At 42.0% G+C, this 15010-nt stretch overlaps 1 protein-coding gene across 8 annotated transcripts in view; it reads left to right on the top strand.

Moving 5' to 3' along the window:
• The first annotated feature begins 8260 nt into the window (after positions 1-8260).
• Positions 8261-15010, top strand: part of POLQ (DNA polymerase theta) — a 116871-nt gene continuing 110121 nt past the window's right edge. For 4 of the 8 annotated variants that reach the window (XR_010132908.1, XM_063704094.1, XM_063704093.1 and 1 more), the window contains exons 1-4: positions 8293-8565; positions 9374-9553; positions 12845-12975; positions 14733-14889. Coding sequence is in view for 7 of the 8 variants with exons in the window: in XM_063704094.1 (XP_063560164.1) it covers positions 8385-8565; positions 9374-9553; positions 12845-12975; positions 14733-14889 (649 nt within the window). In the remaining variant the exon portion in view is untranslated. Of the gene's footprint in view, positions 8566-9373; positions 9554-12844; positions 12976-14142; positions 14229-14732; positions 14890-15010 lie in introns of those variants that run through there. The other 4 variants (XM_055383755.2, XM_031009771.3, XM_063704097.1 and 1 more) reach the window with 3 other exon arrangements.

Raw genomic sequence — 15010 nt, 5'->3', positions numbered from 1 at the left:
TTATATTTTTCCAAAATATTTGTATCATGCTTCCTATTAAATTTTGCAAGCCACTTTTTTCTCTTAAATATCAATATGAACAATTTTGCTTTTTGAAATTAATTGCTAATTCACTTAGCTCCGACTGTCCCCTCATCTTCTAACTCATTTCTTTTTTTTTTTTTTGAGATGGAGTCTCGCTCTGTTGCCCAGGCTGGAGTGCAGTGGCTCACTGCAACCTCCACCTCCCAGATTCAAGTGATTCTCCTGCCTCTGCCTACTGAGTAGCTGGGATCACAGGCACCCACCACCACACCCGGCAATTTTTTTTTTTTTTTGTATTGTTAGTAGAGACAGGGTTTCACCATCTTGACAGGCTGTTCTTGAACTCCTGATCTTGTGATCCACCCACCTCAGCTTCCCAAAGTGCTGGGAATACAGGCGTGAGCCACCACTCCTGGTGGTTTTTTTTTTTTTTTTTTTTTTGACAGAGTCTTGCTCTGTCACCCAAACTGGAGTGCAATGTCGCCATCTGGGTTCACTGCAACCTCTGTCTCCTGGGTTCAATCGATTCTTGTGCCTCAGCCTCTTGAGTAGCTGGGGCTACAGGTGCGCAGCAACCATGGCCAGTTAATTTTTGTATTTTTAGTAGAGACGGAGTTTCACCATGTTGGCCAGGCTGGTCTTGAACTCCTGAACTCAAGTGATCCACCTGCCTAAGCCTCCCAAAGTGCTAAGTCACTGCTCTCAGCCTTAATTTTTTTTTTTTAATATAGAGACAAGAAGAGGAGCTTTCATTATTCTCTGCATGTCCCACTCGACTGTCCCTCCAATTTCTCTGATTTAGACTGGATCTCTAAGAATGCTCTGGACAGGAGAACTTGAGCATTTTTCTACAGAAGACCAGGACAGGGACAGAAAGCTACTGGCAGGAGGGAGCACAGGGTGTGGCAGAGAACAGTGAGAATGGCAGAAGATAGTTGGGAGGAGTGAGATGTGTTCTGGTCTGAGCAAGAGGGGAGGAGCACAATAAGATGGAAGGGCTGAGGTACCAAAGGAAAGCAGAAGATGCCCACCTTTGCTGTGAATTTTACACAGAGAAAATAATATATTTCTTTTACAAATTAAAGTATAAAATAGAGTAGGTAACATAAAAGAGTCTGAGGCAATGGAATTACGATACAAATTGCTTCTGTCTATTCTCTCTCGTGTTGCAAACCCTGTGCAAGTGCCTGCAAGTGCATGATCTTATGGAGTGTGAGAGGCTGGTACATTACTCCCACTTTGCTGATGAGATAATCGAAGCTTAGAGAGCTGAAGTGAGTTGAGATTAGCTTTGTCCACCTTGACATCACAGAAACACATTTAGAAAAATCGAAGGAGTAAAAGAGGAGAACCAGAGATGGTCAAAGGGGAAAAGGTAGCAGGGAAGTTGGAGGAGGGATGGTAGATAACAAATGCATAAATAGCATTAACCATAAGAGAAAAGATGGATAAATTCAGCACCATAAGTACCAAGAACATGGTCTCAGCTGCAGACTAGCTTCAGTCTCATTTCAGGAGGAATCTCTGTAGCACAAATCTGCAGCACTGATAGCAGTCAGGCCCTGGCCGAAAGGGTAGATGGTGGTGCATAGGCCACACAAAGACAGCTTCTGTTTGTCCCTGAGATATTCCTCCGAGGAGGGGGCAGCTGTGAGTTATCAACCAACACAGCAGCCAGGGGTTGGGTCAAACAACCAGTAAAAGGGATCTGGGAAGGGCAGTGTCATACACTGTAAATGTCTGTTTGTAAAAAGATGGTTAAAAGACTAAAAGGTGAGAATTCTGCTTCTGGGACGATAAAGTAGATATGCTTTCCCCTGTTCCTCCTGAGAAGTGGAACTAAAAGCCCTGACCATTATATGTAAACAAACGTATGAAGATTCCGAAGGCAGACCAGGCAAGGACCTGGGGAACCAAAAAACTAAACTTTTGTGAATTGCTTGGGTTTTGTTTTTTTGTTTTACATATTCTAAACAGGACACTGGAGAGGCCAGCAACCTGGAAATGCCAATGAACACAAACCAAAACCAAAACCAAAACAAAACAACAACAACAACAACAAGAAGTCACAAGAAAATCCTGTTTTCTCTAGTCCAGGGACAAAGGAAGGTCAGCCAAGCAAGAGAGACAAGACAGAAAACATATATATATATATTTTTTGAGATGGAGTCTCACTGTGTCACCCACGCTGGAGTGCAGTGGTGCGATCTTCACCCACTGCAACCTCTGCCTCCTGAGTTCAAGTGATTCTCCTGCCTCAGCCTCCAGAGTAACTGGGATTACAGGCACACACCACTACGCCTGGCTAATTTTGTATTTTTTGTAGAGATAGGGTTTCACCATGTGGGCCAGGCTGGTCTCAAACTTCTGACCTCAAGTGATCCACCCGCCTCGGCCTCCCGAAGTGCTGGGATTACAGGGATGAGCCACTGCCCCCAGCCAACAATACATTTCAGTTGTTTATAAATTATGCAGTCAAAGGAATTTTACTATAGCAGCCAAACTAAGACAGGACTATGTATGAATCTGGAAGTTATGGGTTTGTGTTCTTACATGTTCAAGTAATTTAGTCTTTTTATTGGGATTCATTCTTTAATTTTACTACCTTCAAGTTGGCTTTCTGATATTTTAACCTAGACTTTTGAAGTTATTTCAGTTGTGCTTTCATCTGCATCTACAAGTAAGCTATTTCAACTAGTTCTTTGAGGCATTGTGGAAAAATAGGTCTTTGTCAGAGTTCCTTGTTAATTTAAGCCTCTTATTAAAACTTTCTCACTGAAGCCACCTGAATTCAAGTCAGCCTCATCCCTTGTGTGCACTGGTGGTTTTCTTTTCTTTTCTTTTTTTTTGAGATGGAGTCTCGCTCTGTCACCCAGGGTGGAGTGCAGTGGCGCGAACTCAGCTCACTGCAACCTCTGACTTCCGGGTTCAAGCGATTCTCCTGCCTCAGCCTCCCAAGTAGCTGGGATTACAGGTGCGTGCCACCAGGTCTGGCTAATTTTTTTTGTATTTTTAGTAGAGACAGGGTTTCACTGTGTTAGCCAGGATGGTCTCGATCTCCTGACCTCGTGATCCACCCGCCTCGGCCTCCCAAAGTGCTGGGGTTATAGGCATGAGACATCATGCCCGGCCTTTCTTTTCTTTTTTTCTTTTTTTTAGTAGAGACAGGGTTTCTCCATGTTGGTCAGGCTGGTCTCGAACTCTCGACAACCTCATGTGATCCGCCTGCCTCGGCCTCCCAAAGTGCTGGGATTACAGGTGTGAGCCATCGCCCCCGGCCGCACTGGTAGTTTTCAATTCCAGCATGTCAGAATACCTGGGGAGCTTTTAAGACATGTCGGTGCCTGCACTCCATCCCAGATCAATTAACTCAGAATCTCCAGGGGTATTATAATATTTTAAAAGCTCCTTAGGGATTCTAATGTGTACCACTGGACTTGTTTTAGTTGAGAGTCACTGGATTTCAAACACAAAATCTCCTTAATTAGCATCTCCTTTGTTCTGAGTACCTCAGACCTAATCAGTACTACTCTTATTCCACGTTCGTTGTTTATTTTCCAGCTCTTTTCTTTCTTTGCCTTTTTGTAAATCACTTCCACTCACATCACATGAGAAACAGAGTTTTCAGTCTGGGTAGATAATTCTGTTTTAGTCAATTCACAAATGTAGTTTGAGTAATTTTTGTTTTTGTTTTTATTTTTATTTTTGAAACCGGGTCACTCGGGGGATTGCAGTGGTGCCATCACAACTCACTGCAGCCTCAACCTCCTGGGTTCAAGCGATCCTCTCTCCTCAACCTCCCTAGTAGCTGGGGCTACAGGCATGTGCCACCACTCCTGGCTGATTTTTAAATTTTTTGTAGAAATAGGGTTTCACTATGTTGTGCAGGCTAGGCTCAAACTCCTGGGCTCAAGTGATCTTCCCGCCTTGGCCTCCCAAAGTGCTAGGTTTATAGGTGTCAGCCACTGTGCCTGGCCTAATTTGGGTAAAATTTTATTTTTCCATATAACTTCTGAAATTTCCATGGGAAATCACTCTTGATAATTTATGTAAAGTTAAAAAAAATCAGATGATGTTTTTGAATGTACATCAATTATTGTTATTTGGGGGCTTTTTTCTTCTGTTTTTAGCAATATTAAACTGAAAAAAAAAACCACTTTGAGTATGGCACATCTTCCTTAAAATTCTAAATATTATATTTAAAAAACTTTTAAAATTCATAACTAAGTTGATTAAAATCAGGGAATCCTTTGTAGGACAGAAATGTCAAACATATTCTAGAGGATTAAGAAAAGCACTAGACCCAAAGTTTTCCATAGTGATGCCTGCTGTTCCCCCCTGGAGTCTAGAGCATGCATTATGGGCTCTGGGGGATAGGAATCTGTTGTTCCCAGCAGGGTGAGAAGTTAGATCTAAAATTCTTTGCATAGGCCAGGTGTGGTGGCTCACACCTGTAATCCCAGCACTTTGGGAGGCCAAGACGGGTGGATCACTTGAGGTCAGGAGTTCAAGACTAGCCTGGCCAACATGGTGAAACCCCATCTCTACCAAAAAATACAAAAATGAGCTGGGCGTGGTGATGCCCACCTGTGGTCCCAGCTACTCGGGAGCCTGAGGCACAAGAATCGCTTGAACCTGGGAGGCAGAGGTTGCAGTGAGCTGAGATCGCACCACTGCACTCCAGCCTGGGCAACAGAGTGAGACTCTGTCTCAAAAAAAAAAAAAAAAAAAAAAAAAAAATTTCTGCAGGAAGCCAAAACCCAAGAAAGGCAGCACTCTCAGTAAATGAAGCAGAGAAATATCTGTCCTGCAGATTGAGACAATAAGGATGCAAGCCTGCACAAACCTGACTCTGAGTATCTAGCATAATTCTACTACTTACATGTTTAAAAAAAAGCCAAAGATTAAATTTAAAGTGATCCACAATTGGTATGTCTCCCAGGTAACTGGCAGAGGTATGTGTAAATTTTATTTGGAGGGGTTTACTCAGACCTTGAGGAATTTTTTTTTTTTTTTTGAGACTGAGTCTTGCTGTATCACCCAGGCTGGAGTGCAATGGTGTTGTAGCAGGATGAGCTGCAGACAAAACTTCTCAGACACCGAGCTGTAGAAGGAAGGGCTTTATTCAGCTGGGAGCATCAGTGAGCTACTATCTCAAAATCCAAGCTCCCCAAATGCACAGTTTCTGTCCTTTTTAAGGGCTCACGACACTAAAGTTTTCGTACGAAAGGATCGTGGTTGATTGAGCAGTCTAGGGGATACGTAACAGGGGTTTCATGCACTGGTATTCAGAAAGAAACAGAACAGGGCAAGGAGTTTCACAATGTTCTTCTATACAATGTGTGGAATCTATGAATAACATCAGTTTCTAAGTTATGGGTTGATTTTTAACTACTGGGTTGAGGCCAGGCAGGCCCAGGCCTGGTTTTGGGCGTGGCGCCGGGCTGCCGGTCTTTGGTTTTACTTCCTTGTTTTTTTTTTTTTTTAAAAAAAACAAAACAACAGGTACTGAGTATAATACAATATAAAACAATATGAGAGGGTCTCTCTCTTCCCTCAGTGTGATCCTGGCTCACTGCAACCTCTACCTCCTAGATTCAAGCCGTTCTCCTGCCTTAGCCTTCCAAGTAGCTGGGACCACAGGTGCACCACTAGGCCTGGCTAATTTTTGTATTTTTAGTAGAGACGGGGTTTCACCATGTTGGCCAGGCTGGTCTCGAACTCCTAACCTCAAATGATTCGGCCTGCCTTGGCCTCCCAAAGTGCTGGGATTACAGGTGTGAGCCACTGCACCCGGCCTCCTTGAAGAATTATCGCAGACAAAATTCCAAGGAACACGAGTTTAGACACAATACAGATGGAAAATGCTTCTGGTATTTTAATATTAGTTATTATGATAACTGTTAGCATAAACATCTTTAATATTTTTGAGAAATAGCCTTCTCTTCTCCATTTTCAGAGTTTTTCTGAAAAAATTAGAAATGTTGAACATTTAAAATAAATTATATATTTTTAAAATATTCTCTAGGCTTTTGGTAGGATGACATAAAACTTTCAATTCCTTTCTAATTATTTTTCTGATTTGATCATAGTTCACCTAATAATAAAAACAGAATAGCTTTGTAAGAGATTTTTCTAGTTTAGCCTTTTCCCAGCAAAATGCTGAATTTAAATTGGGAGCTATATTAGAACATCTAAATATTTTCTCTGAATAGTATTTATTATGTGCCGGCACTATTCTAAGTACTTTACACATATTGACTTACTCAGTCCTCAAAATAACCAAATAGGTTGTTACAATTATTATCTCTATCATACAGATGAGGACATGGAGGCACAAAAGGGTTACGCTGTAATCCCAGCACTTTGGGAGGCGGAGGTGGACGGGTCATTTGAGGTCAGGAGTTCGAGACCAGCTTGACCAACATGGTGAAACCCTGTCTGTACTAAAAATACAAAAATTAGCCAGGTGTGGTGGTGCAGGCCTGTAATCCCAGCTACTTGGGAGGCTGAGGCAGGAGAAACGCTTGAACCTGGGAGGCAGAGGTTGCAGTCAGCAGAGATCAAGCCACTGCACTCCAATAGAGTCTCACTCTGTTGCCCAGGCTGGAGTGCAGTGGTGTGATCTCAGCTCACTGCAACCTCCGCCTCCCAGGTTCAGGAGTGGGACACTCCGTCTCAAAACAAACAAAAAAAATTGGTTAAGCAAGTTGCCCAAGATCTCACAGCTACTAAGTTTCAAACCTAGACTGACTGCCTCCAGATTTGCACTGTTAACCCTTAAGTTACACTGCATCTGAGAAAGTTCTTTCTTGGCTACAATCTAGGGGTCTCTCTCTCTCTCTCTCTCTTTTTTTTTTTTTTTTTGAGACGGAGTCTTTCTTTGTCGCACAGGTTGGAGTGCAGTGGTGCGATCTCGGCTCACTACAACCACCGCCTCCCAGGTTCAAGCGATTCTCCCGCCTCAGCCTCCAGAGTAGCTGGGATTACAGGCACCCGCCATCATACCCGGCTAATTTTTGTATTTTTGTAGAGACGGGGTTTCACCATGTTGGCCAGGCTGGTCTAGAGCTCCTGACCTCAGGTGATGCACTCATCTCGGCCTCCCAAAGTGCTGGGATTACAGGCGTGAGCCACCACGGCCGGCGAGATCTCTTTTATTTCTTTAATAGTACTCTTCGTTTCTGCCCGAGCATATGGCACACTTCATTAACTGACTTGTTTAATGTCTGCCTTATTCTCTAGACTCTTTCTCTTTGAGAGCAGGAACCATTTTATGCCATTTCACTGCCATTTACCCAGTGGCTAGCTTACAGTAGATACTCAGTAATAGTTGTTGATTGCGTAAAAGGCGAAGAAAAAAATGTTTCATTCACGGAGTAATGTCGCCATCTCGTGGAACTTTAGAATATTATCATTTAAATCAAAAAAATGTAAGGAATTGATGGTTCGAATGCTATTTTCCCGATTGTATTCGAGTGTTTTTTTTTTTTTTAAATTGGACTGGACCTTTTGAGATTTTTAGTGCTCTAGAACTGCACAGCCTCTTCAGGTCAGGCTTAGGGCCTACTAGGTTTGCTTGGTGAAATGAATTATGCAACTAGGTAATGAATGGTCACCGTTTTAAGTTCAGAACTCGTTCGCTTCTACCTTTACAAAAGGGACAACACAGATGCATTACTAAGCTCTTGGCTCATCACGATCCCTGGGGTATATTCAGAGCCCCTTCCTCGCGGTGTCTCAGGGGTCTGTCAGCCAGCAATCCCCAATTCCTCATTACATATTCCTCACAATGCATGCTGGCTAAAATGGAAATTGTGTTCAGAAATAGCCCTGCCCTACCATCATATACTAGGAGAAAGGAGGAAATTATGCTCTATTAGAAACCCTAGGCTAGCTTGCATAATGCTTCTCAATCTGAAATAATTTTTTACAGAATACCAATACGTTAAGAAGAGCTACTTCCCTGATCTACCTATTATGGGCAGCCCATTTTATGAAGTTAGCATGGCCTTCCTATTCAAACCAGAAATGGACAAAAAGAGAAGGAAGGCTTTTAGGTCAGTATGGTTATAACTATAGATTCTGTATTCTTCCTCTTTAATCTATCTCTCATATTAACCAACCAGGAGGTTGGAGGCCGGAAGTCTTAGACGCCAGCGAGAGCCGCTCCTTCCCCACGATTCTATGGCTTTCAGGTTACTTAAGCCACGGAGAACTCTATGGTTCCGGGGCGGGCCGGGAGGTTTGAGTTTGAAGACTGGCGGGAAGATGTCCGCACCTGTTGCCAGGCCAGGGTTCTCCCGAGAGGGAGGACGCTGGGACTGTGGCTTGCCCTGATCGGCCGAGAAGGGTTTGCCATGAATCTTCTGCGTCGGAGTGGGAAACGGCGGCGTTCAGAATCAGGCTCAGATTCGTTCTCGGGAAGCGGCGGTGACAGCAGTGCCAGCCCCCAGCTCCTCTCCGGGTCCGTGCTGAGCCCGCCGCAGGGCCTGGGTCGCTGCCTGAAGGACCGCGGCCGTCAGTCGGCCGCAGCTGCAGGTGCTCCAGGAACCCGGGAGGCCGCGGGCAACGGGGGCAGCTCCGCTGGGCCATGGGTCGGGAGGTGTCCTCACCCCACGGGGCTTGCTTCGTTGCATACCCCATTGGGCTTCTACTCCCCTTCTCTGTGACTGGGGCCTGGTGTGGCAGGTCACTTTCTGTTCAGACATACGCGTGTTTTCAGTGATCGCCTGGTATTAATGTTCACGTGGCTTCTGGATCTTTCGACCTTTACAGAAACAACTTCCTAGTTAGCTTCATCCCATCATCTGTTGGGGGGCTCGTTCCTCGTAGTACCCAGTACTCCTTACAGACCCTTAAGACAGGATTGTTGGGCCTGGAGTATGGCACAGGCTGTTCGGCGTCCAGGGGAAGGCTGGAAGGGATTCGTAATGAGATTGGTTGGGTGTCCCGTGGATGTCGACCCAGTTTTTTAAAATCGTTAGTTGTGCAGTCGTCATGGAACTAAAACTTACTATAAATAGAAACTCACCTAACGTAGCTTTGTAATGCTTGCATATTGCCCTCCTCCCCCAACTACACCCGTAATTCCAACACTCTTTATCTACTGTGTATTGCACGCTTTTTTGTTCGTTTGAGGCTTTTAAGGAATTTTTATTATATGCAGTAAATAACAATTTATTACTTTTCTATACATGGTCAATTTCTCATAAGATTCTTGAAGTCAGGATGTGCTTTAAAGAGCTTCATTTCAACACATAGGAATTCCAACACACGGTGAAGGACTAACTGTAAAACTCATATATTAGAAGTAAATTAAATTTTAATTTTTTCTTTTTCCTAAAAGGAGAATGCAAGCCTACAGTTCCTGACTACGAAATAGACAAGCTACTATTGGCAAACTGGGAACTTCCTAAAGCAGTTCTGGAAAAATACCACAGTTTTGGTGTAAAAAAGATGTTTGAATGGCAGGCAGAGTGCCTTTTGCTTGGACAAGTCCTGGAAGGAAAGAATTTAGTTTATTCAGGTATCCAAATTTATGTAAACTAATTACTATTTTTAAGATATGAATGTAAAGAATACTCTATTGAGGTAGTTGTGGTTCGTTTAAAAGGTGAATGAGGCAGTGCTTTATAACTAGAGAAAATCATACAATATGTGTGAAAAGTGGAGTTTTATTATTTATATTTAAATTACAAAAGTTTTATTGTTTGACTGGGGTGGAGGGAAGCAAGAAAAATGACAATTTAAAGAGTGGGCAATTCTGCCTGCCATTATTCTCAACAAACATATATCCCAGTGAGTGTGCAATGGGAGATGTAAATCTGCCCTTCCCCTGTTTGATCCTGGTTGCTTTTCAGGGTATGAACATTATCATTATATGTTTGTTAATTTACCTTTTTTTTTTCTTGAGATAGAGTTTGTCTCCAGGCTGGAGTGCAGTGGCGCTATGTGGGCTTACTGCAACTTCCACCTCCCAGGTTCAAGTGATTCTCCTGCCTCAGCCTCCCAAGTAGCTGGAATTACAGGTGTGCGCCACCAGACCCAGCTACTTTTTTGTATTTTTAGTAGAGATGGGATTTCACTGGGTTGGCCAGACTGGTCTTGAGCTTCTGACAAGTGATCTGCCTACCTTAGCCTCCCAAAGTGCTGGGATTATAGGTGTGAGTCACCGTGCCCAGCTATAGATTGACCTGTTTGTACAGGGTTGTATATACAAACAACAAGTAATATACTTTATATAAAATTTTTATGGGTTTTCTTTTTTTTTTTTTGAGATGGAGTCTTGCTCTGTCACCCAGACTGGAATGCAATGGAGTTGTCTTGGCTCACTGCAACCTCCGCCTCCCGGGTTCAAGTGATTCTCCTGCCTCAGCCTCCTGAGTAGCTAGGATTACAGATGCCCGCTGCCATGCCTAGCTAATTTTTGTATTTTTAGTAGAGACGGGGTTTCACCATCTTGGTCAGGTTGGTCTCGAATTCCTGACCTCAGGTGATCCACGCACTTCAGCCTCCCAAAGTCCTGGGATTACAGGCATGAGCCACCATGCCCGGCCCTATATGGGTTTTCATGGGCAACTATGGCATACACAGTTTTTAACACATGCTTACTACACTGACTTTAATCATTTGGTAAGATGCAATTCCTTTGTGTCCGTTTTCTCCGAAATTATGAGTCACACAGATTTTTCATTATGGCTGTAAGGACGAATTAAATAATTATCAACAGATATAAGTTCAGGCAGTGGAATTAGACTGGTTGGATTTGAAAACTATCACTTACTGGCTGTGCAGCCTCACAGATTACTTAGGAAGAGTAAGAGAGTGTATATGTGTTTGTGAGTATGTGTGCCTTGGTAGTACTTAGAGTTGATTAAATTATTTCATATATAAAAGCTCAGAACAGTTTTTGGCACATAGAAAGTACTTGTATTGTGAAAAGGCATTACAAAAAATAAAATACTTGTAAATGCTAAGAAGTCATAGTTAGTGGCAGTGGCATAATTGCTTGACCATTTCAATTGCTTGAAACTGAAACTTGGGTATCATTCAGAACTGTGGTCACCAGCTTATACAATTAATCACCAAGTCCTGGTGTCTGTTACCTCATATATCTCTTGCTTCTGACTCCTTTCTGTTTTTAGGTCCATTAACTGGTACAGCTTATTATCATCTTTCTTCTAGATTATGCAATAGCTTTGAAACTAGTTCATTCTTTTCCTCTGATCTTGCCCTGCTCCTGCAGCCAAAGTGGTCTTTTTTTTTGATGGAGTTTTGCTCTTGTTGCCCAGGCTGGAGTACAATGGCACAATCTCAGCTCACTGCAACCTCTGCCTCCCGGGTTCAAGCGATTCTCCTGCCTCAGCCTCCCGAGTAGCTGGAATTACATGGAGGCGCCCGCCACCACGCCCGGCCCCGAAGTGGTCTTTTTAAAAAAATTTTTTGTTTAAATATTTTGTAGAGATGCAGGTGGCACTGTGTTGTCCAGGCTGGTCTTGAACTCCTGGGCTCAAGTGATTCTCCCAAAGTTTTGAGATTACAGGCATGATTCACTGTGCCCAGTCCAAAGTGATCTTTATAAAGTACAAATATGATCTTGTCACTCCTTTTCATAAAACTCATCAGTCACACTGCATTGCTTTCAGGACAAGGTTTAAACTCCTTAAATGATGGGATTATAAACCTTTCTTGTGGCACTTTCATATCTCTTCTTTTATACCCCTGAGGTACTTTATACTCCATGCTTACTAAATTACCTTCTGTGTCATCTGAATATGCCAGGCTTTCTTCTAGGCCTTTGTACCATATGCTGTTTCTTAGGCATGGCATTCCTTTCCTCTTCCTTTCTTTTTTCTTTTTTTGGAACAGAGTCTCACTGTATCACCCATGCTAGAGTGCAATGGCGTGACTGCAACTCACTGCAGCCTCCTCTTCCTGGGTTCATGTGATTCTCAGGCCTCAGCCTCCCAAGATGCTGGGATTACAGACATACACCACCTTGCCCATCGTGGCCTCCCAAAGTGCTGGGATTACAGGTGTCAGCCACCACCCTGGCCTCCTCTTGCTTTCTTCCTTACCTTCTCATAAATTCTGTTTCATTTCCGTAAGATTCCTTGCAACTTTTTTCCTTCCACTTCTTTTTTTTTTTTTTCCTTTTTGAGACGGAGTCTCTCACTGTCGCCCAGGCTGGAGTGCAGTGGGGTGATCTCGGCTCACTGCAACCTCTGCCTCCCAGGATCAAGCGATTCTTGTGCCTCAGCCTCCTGAGTAACTGGGATTACAGGTGCCCGCCACCATGCCCAGCTATTTTTTTTGTTGTTGTTATTTTTATAGTAATAGAGATGGGGTTTTACCATGTTGTCCAGGATGGTTTCAAACTCCTGACCTCAAGTGATCCCCCGGCCTTGGCCTCCTAAAATGCTGGGATTACAGGCATGAGCCACCGTGCCCAGCCCTTTTCCTCAACTTCGATCATAGCTCCTATCATAATAAAATTGTTCATCTACTTCCTCAAATCAGGCCTTTTAGCCATTTGGTACTTAGAGGAAAGGATCTTTAGGTATAAACTAGGTACTCAGTAGTATTCATCATATTGCTGATATAAAGATTTGTTTACACTGTTTTTAGTTGAGACTATTAAAACAGGTGGTTTAAAGTAAAGGGCATTTCAGGGTATAAAGATTTTAAGTGCTATTGGGCCCTTAGTGATCGGTTAGCCTTAGGCTCTGTAGTACTGCACATGGCTTAAAACATTTAATAATGAATTGTACCAAATATTACTTTTTTCTTATAATCTTGTGGAATAATCATGTTTTAGCTCCTACAAGTGCTGGGAAGACTCTTGTGGCAGAATTACTTATTTTGAAGCGGGTTTTGGAAATGCGGAAGAAAGCTTTGTTTATTCTTCCCTTTGTTTCTGTGGCTAAAGAGAAGAAATACTACCTCCAGGTAATGTTTTTTAGTAAGTTTGAAATAGTGAAAAGCTCATTATTGGCAGTCTTGGTTTCATTCATTTGAAATAGATTATAAAAGCAAGTGGAAAACAAAGTTTCTTCATTGTGCCCTATGTAGCTTTAAGAGGCTACTGCCAAAAGTGTTAAAAATTTACAGCAGGGGGCTGGGTATGGTAGCTCACGCCTGTAATCCCAGCACTTTGGGAGGCCAAGGTGGGCGAATCACCTGAGGTCAGGAGATCGAGACCAGCCTGGCCAACATGGTGAAACCCCATCTCTACTAAAAATACAAAAATTAGCTGGGTGTTGTGGCACACACCTGTAATTCCAGCTACTCGGGAGACTGAGGCTTGAACCTGGGAGGCGGAGGTTGCAGTAAGCCGAGATCACGCTATTGCACTCCAGCCTGGGCAACAGAGTAAGACTCTGTCTCAAAAAAAAAAAAATTAAAGAAAAAAAAATTTACAGAAGGAAGTTAAAAGAAAATTATTATTGCATTAAGGAGAAGGGGCCATCAAATCAAAAGAATAATTGGTGAAAATTGTGTAAAAATTTGTAAACCTTTTCTTAGGAAATAGACAGAATACTTAAACTAGCATATAAACATGCACATTAAGAATCAGCATTTAACTGAACAGTAGGACTAGACTGAAGCATAGAAAGGAAAGTGTTTAAGGAAGTGTATCCTGCCCTAATTGAGGACTATTTAGGAATATTTAGGGGAAGAAAGTCAAGAGCCGTTGGTGCTTAGGTAAAGCTCCAGGTATGTGATCTGTTCCTCTGTTCTGCAAAAATGACTAATAGTAGTTTACATCAATATGATGCTTACAGTTTTTAGGGCATTTTCACAAATACAATGTTTTATTAAATGGAATAAATTTACTGTTGTGATTTCTGCAGTGAAAAATATGTGCTTTTGAAATGGAAAGATCGTTATACTGATTGTTAAAGAAATGTGGGTTCTAGTCCCAGTTTTGCCACTATGTCTTTAGGCCGGGCATATAACCAGCTGGGCCTCAGTTTTTTTATTTGTAAAATTAGGATGTTAACCCTTAGCACTGTGGGTTAACTTAGTAAACACTCAGGAAAATTTTATTGAATGAATAGCTCTAAATTTCTATGGTTCTATAAATCTTTTTAACAGTTATTTCAGAGGCACAATAGCCAACACAGCTGGTCATACATGGTAACATCACTCAACTTAGACCCAAAATAACAAAATGATGAAAGGATCCTTTTTATTGAAAGGTATGTTAGTTAAAAGTTAAACTAAAAAAAAAAAATTTTTATAAAAGTCCCACTGAATTTGACTTTTAAAAACTTTTCTTCCAATTACATTAAAAAATTGGTCATTAGTAGGATAATGAGACTATTTTCCTCATGAAGTATAAATTTGTTTCTTAAAGTGTTATAGCTAGTTTCTTGCTATTTATTAGATTAAAAGCGTTAGTGCTTAAGGTAGTTTTTCTCCAATTTTAATTCCTATAAATAGCTCTTAGAAGTTTTTAGATTATTATGCTGTCATTAAAATGGCATAATTTTATTTGACTCTTAACAGTTTTGTCAGTTCTAAACTTTATATTTTTAGTGTGTGATCTAAAAAGAACCAGTGTGTCCTGGCCAGAAACAACTGATGACAGTAATCTGGTAGATGTCTTTAGATACTTATGTCTATGTTCTGGGATAGAACCAGTTTATAACTCTTGAATTTCAAGTTTTTTCACCTGTATTGTTCCTTTTTACTCAATTCAGAGTCTGTTTCAGGAAGTAGGAATAAAAGTAGATGGTTATATGGGCAGCACCTCTCCATCAAGGCATTTCTCTTCATTGGATATTGCAGTCTGCACAATTGAGAGAGCCAATGGTCTGATCAATCGCCTCATAGAGGAAAATAAGATGGATCTGTTAGGTAAGAAAGTTAGAAAATAAGTAAATACTTTCTATTGCTATTTTTGATGGAATGAAGTGGAGCTGTTGTGATTTCTCTAGGTCCCATTTGTTTTCCTATTGTCTATTATCTACTTCTGGAG

This window comes from Gorilla gorilla, chromosome 2 (assembly GCF_029281585.2).
Source record: "Gorilla gorilla gorilla isolate KB3781 chromosome 2, NHGRI_mGorGor1-v2.1_pri, whole genome shotgun sequence".
In the NCBI taxonomy this organism is placed as follows: Eukaryota; Metazoa; Chordata; class Mammalia; order Primates; family Hominidae; genus Gorilla; species Gorilla gorilla.
Note: the sequence above shows the minus strand (reverse complement) of the source record. Positions and strands in the feature narration are given on the sequence as shown.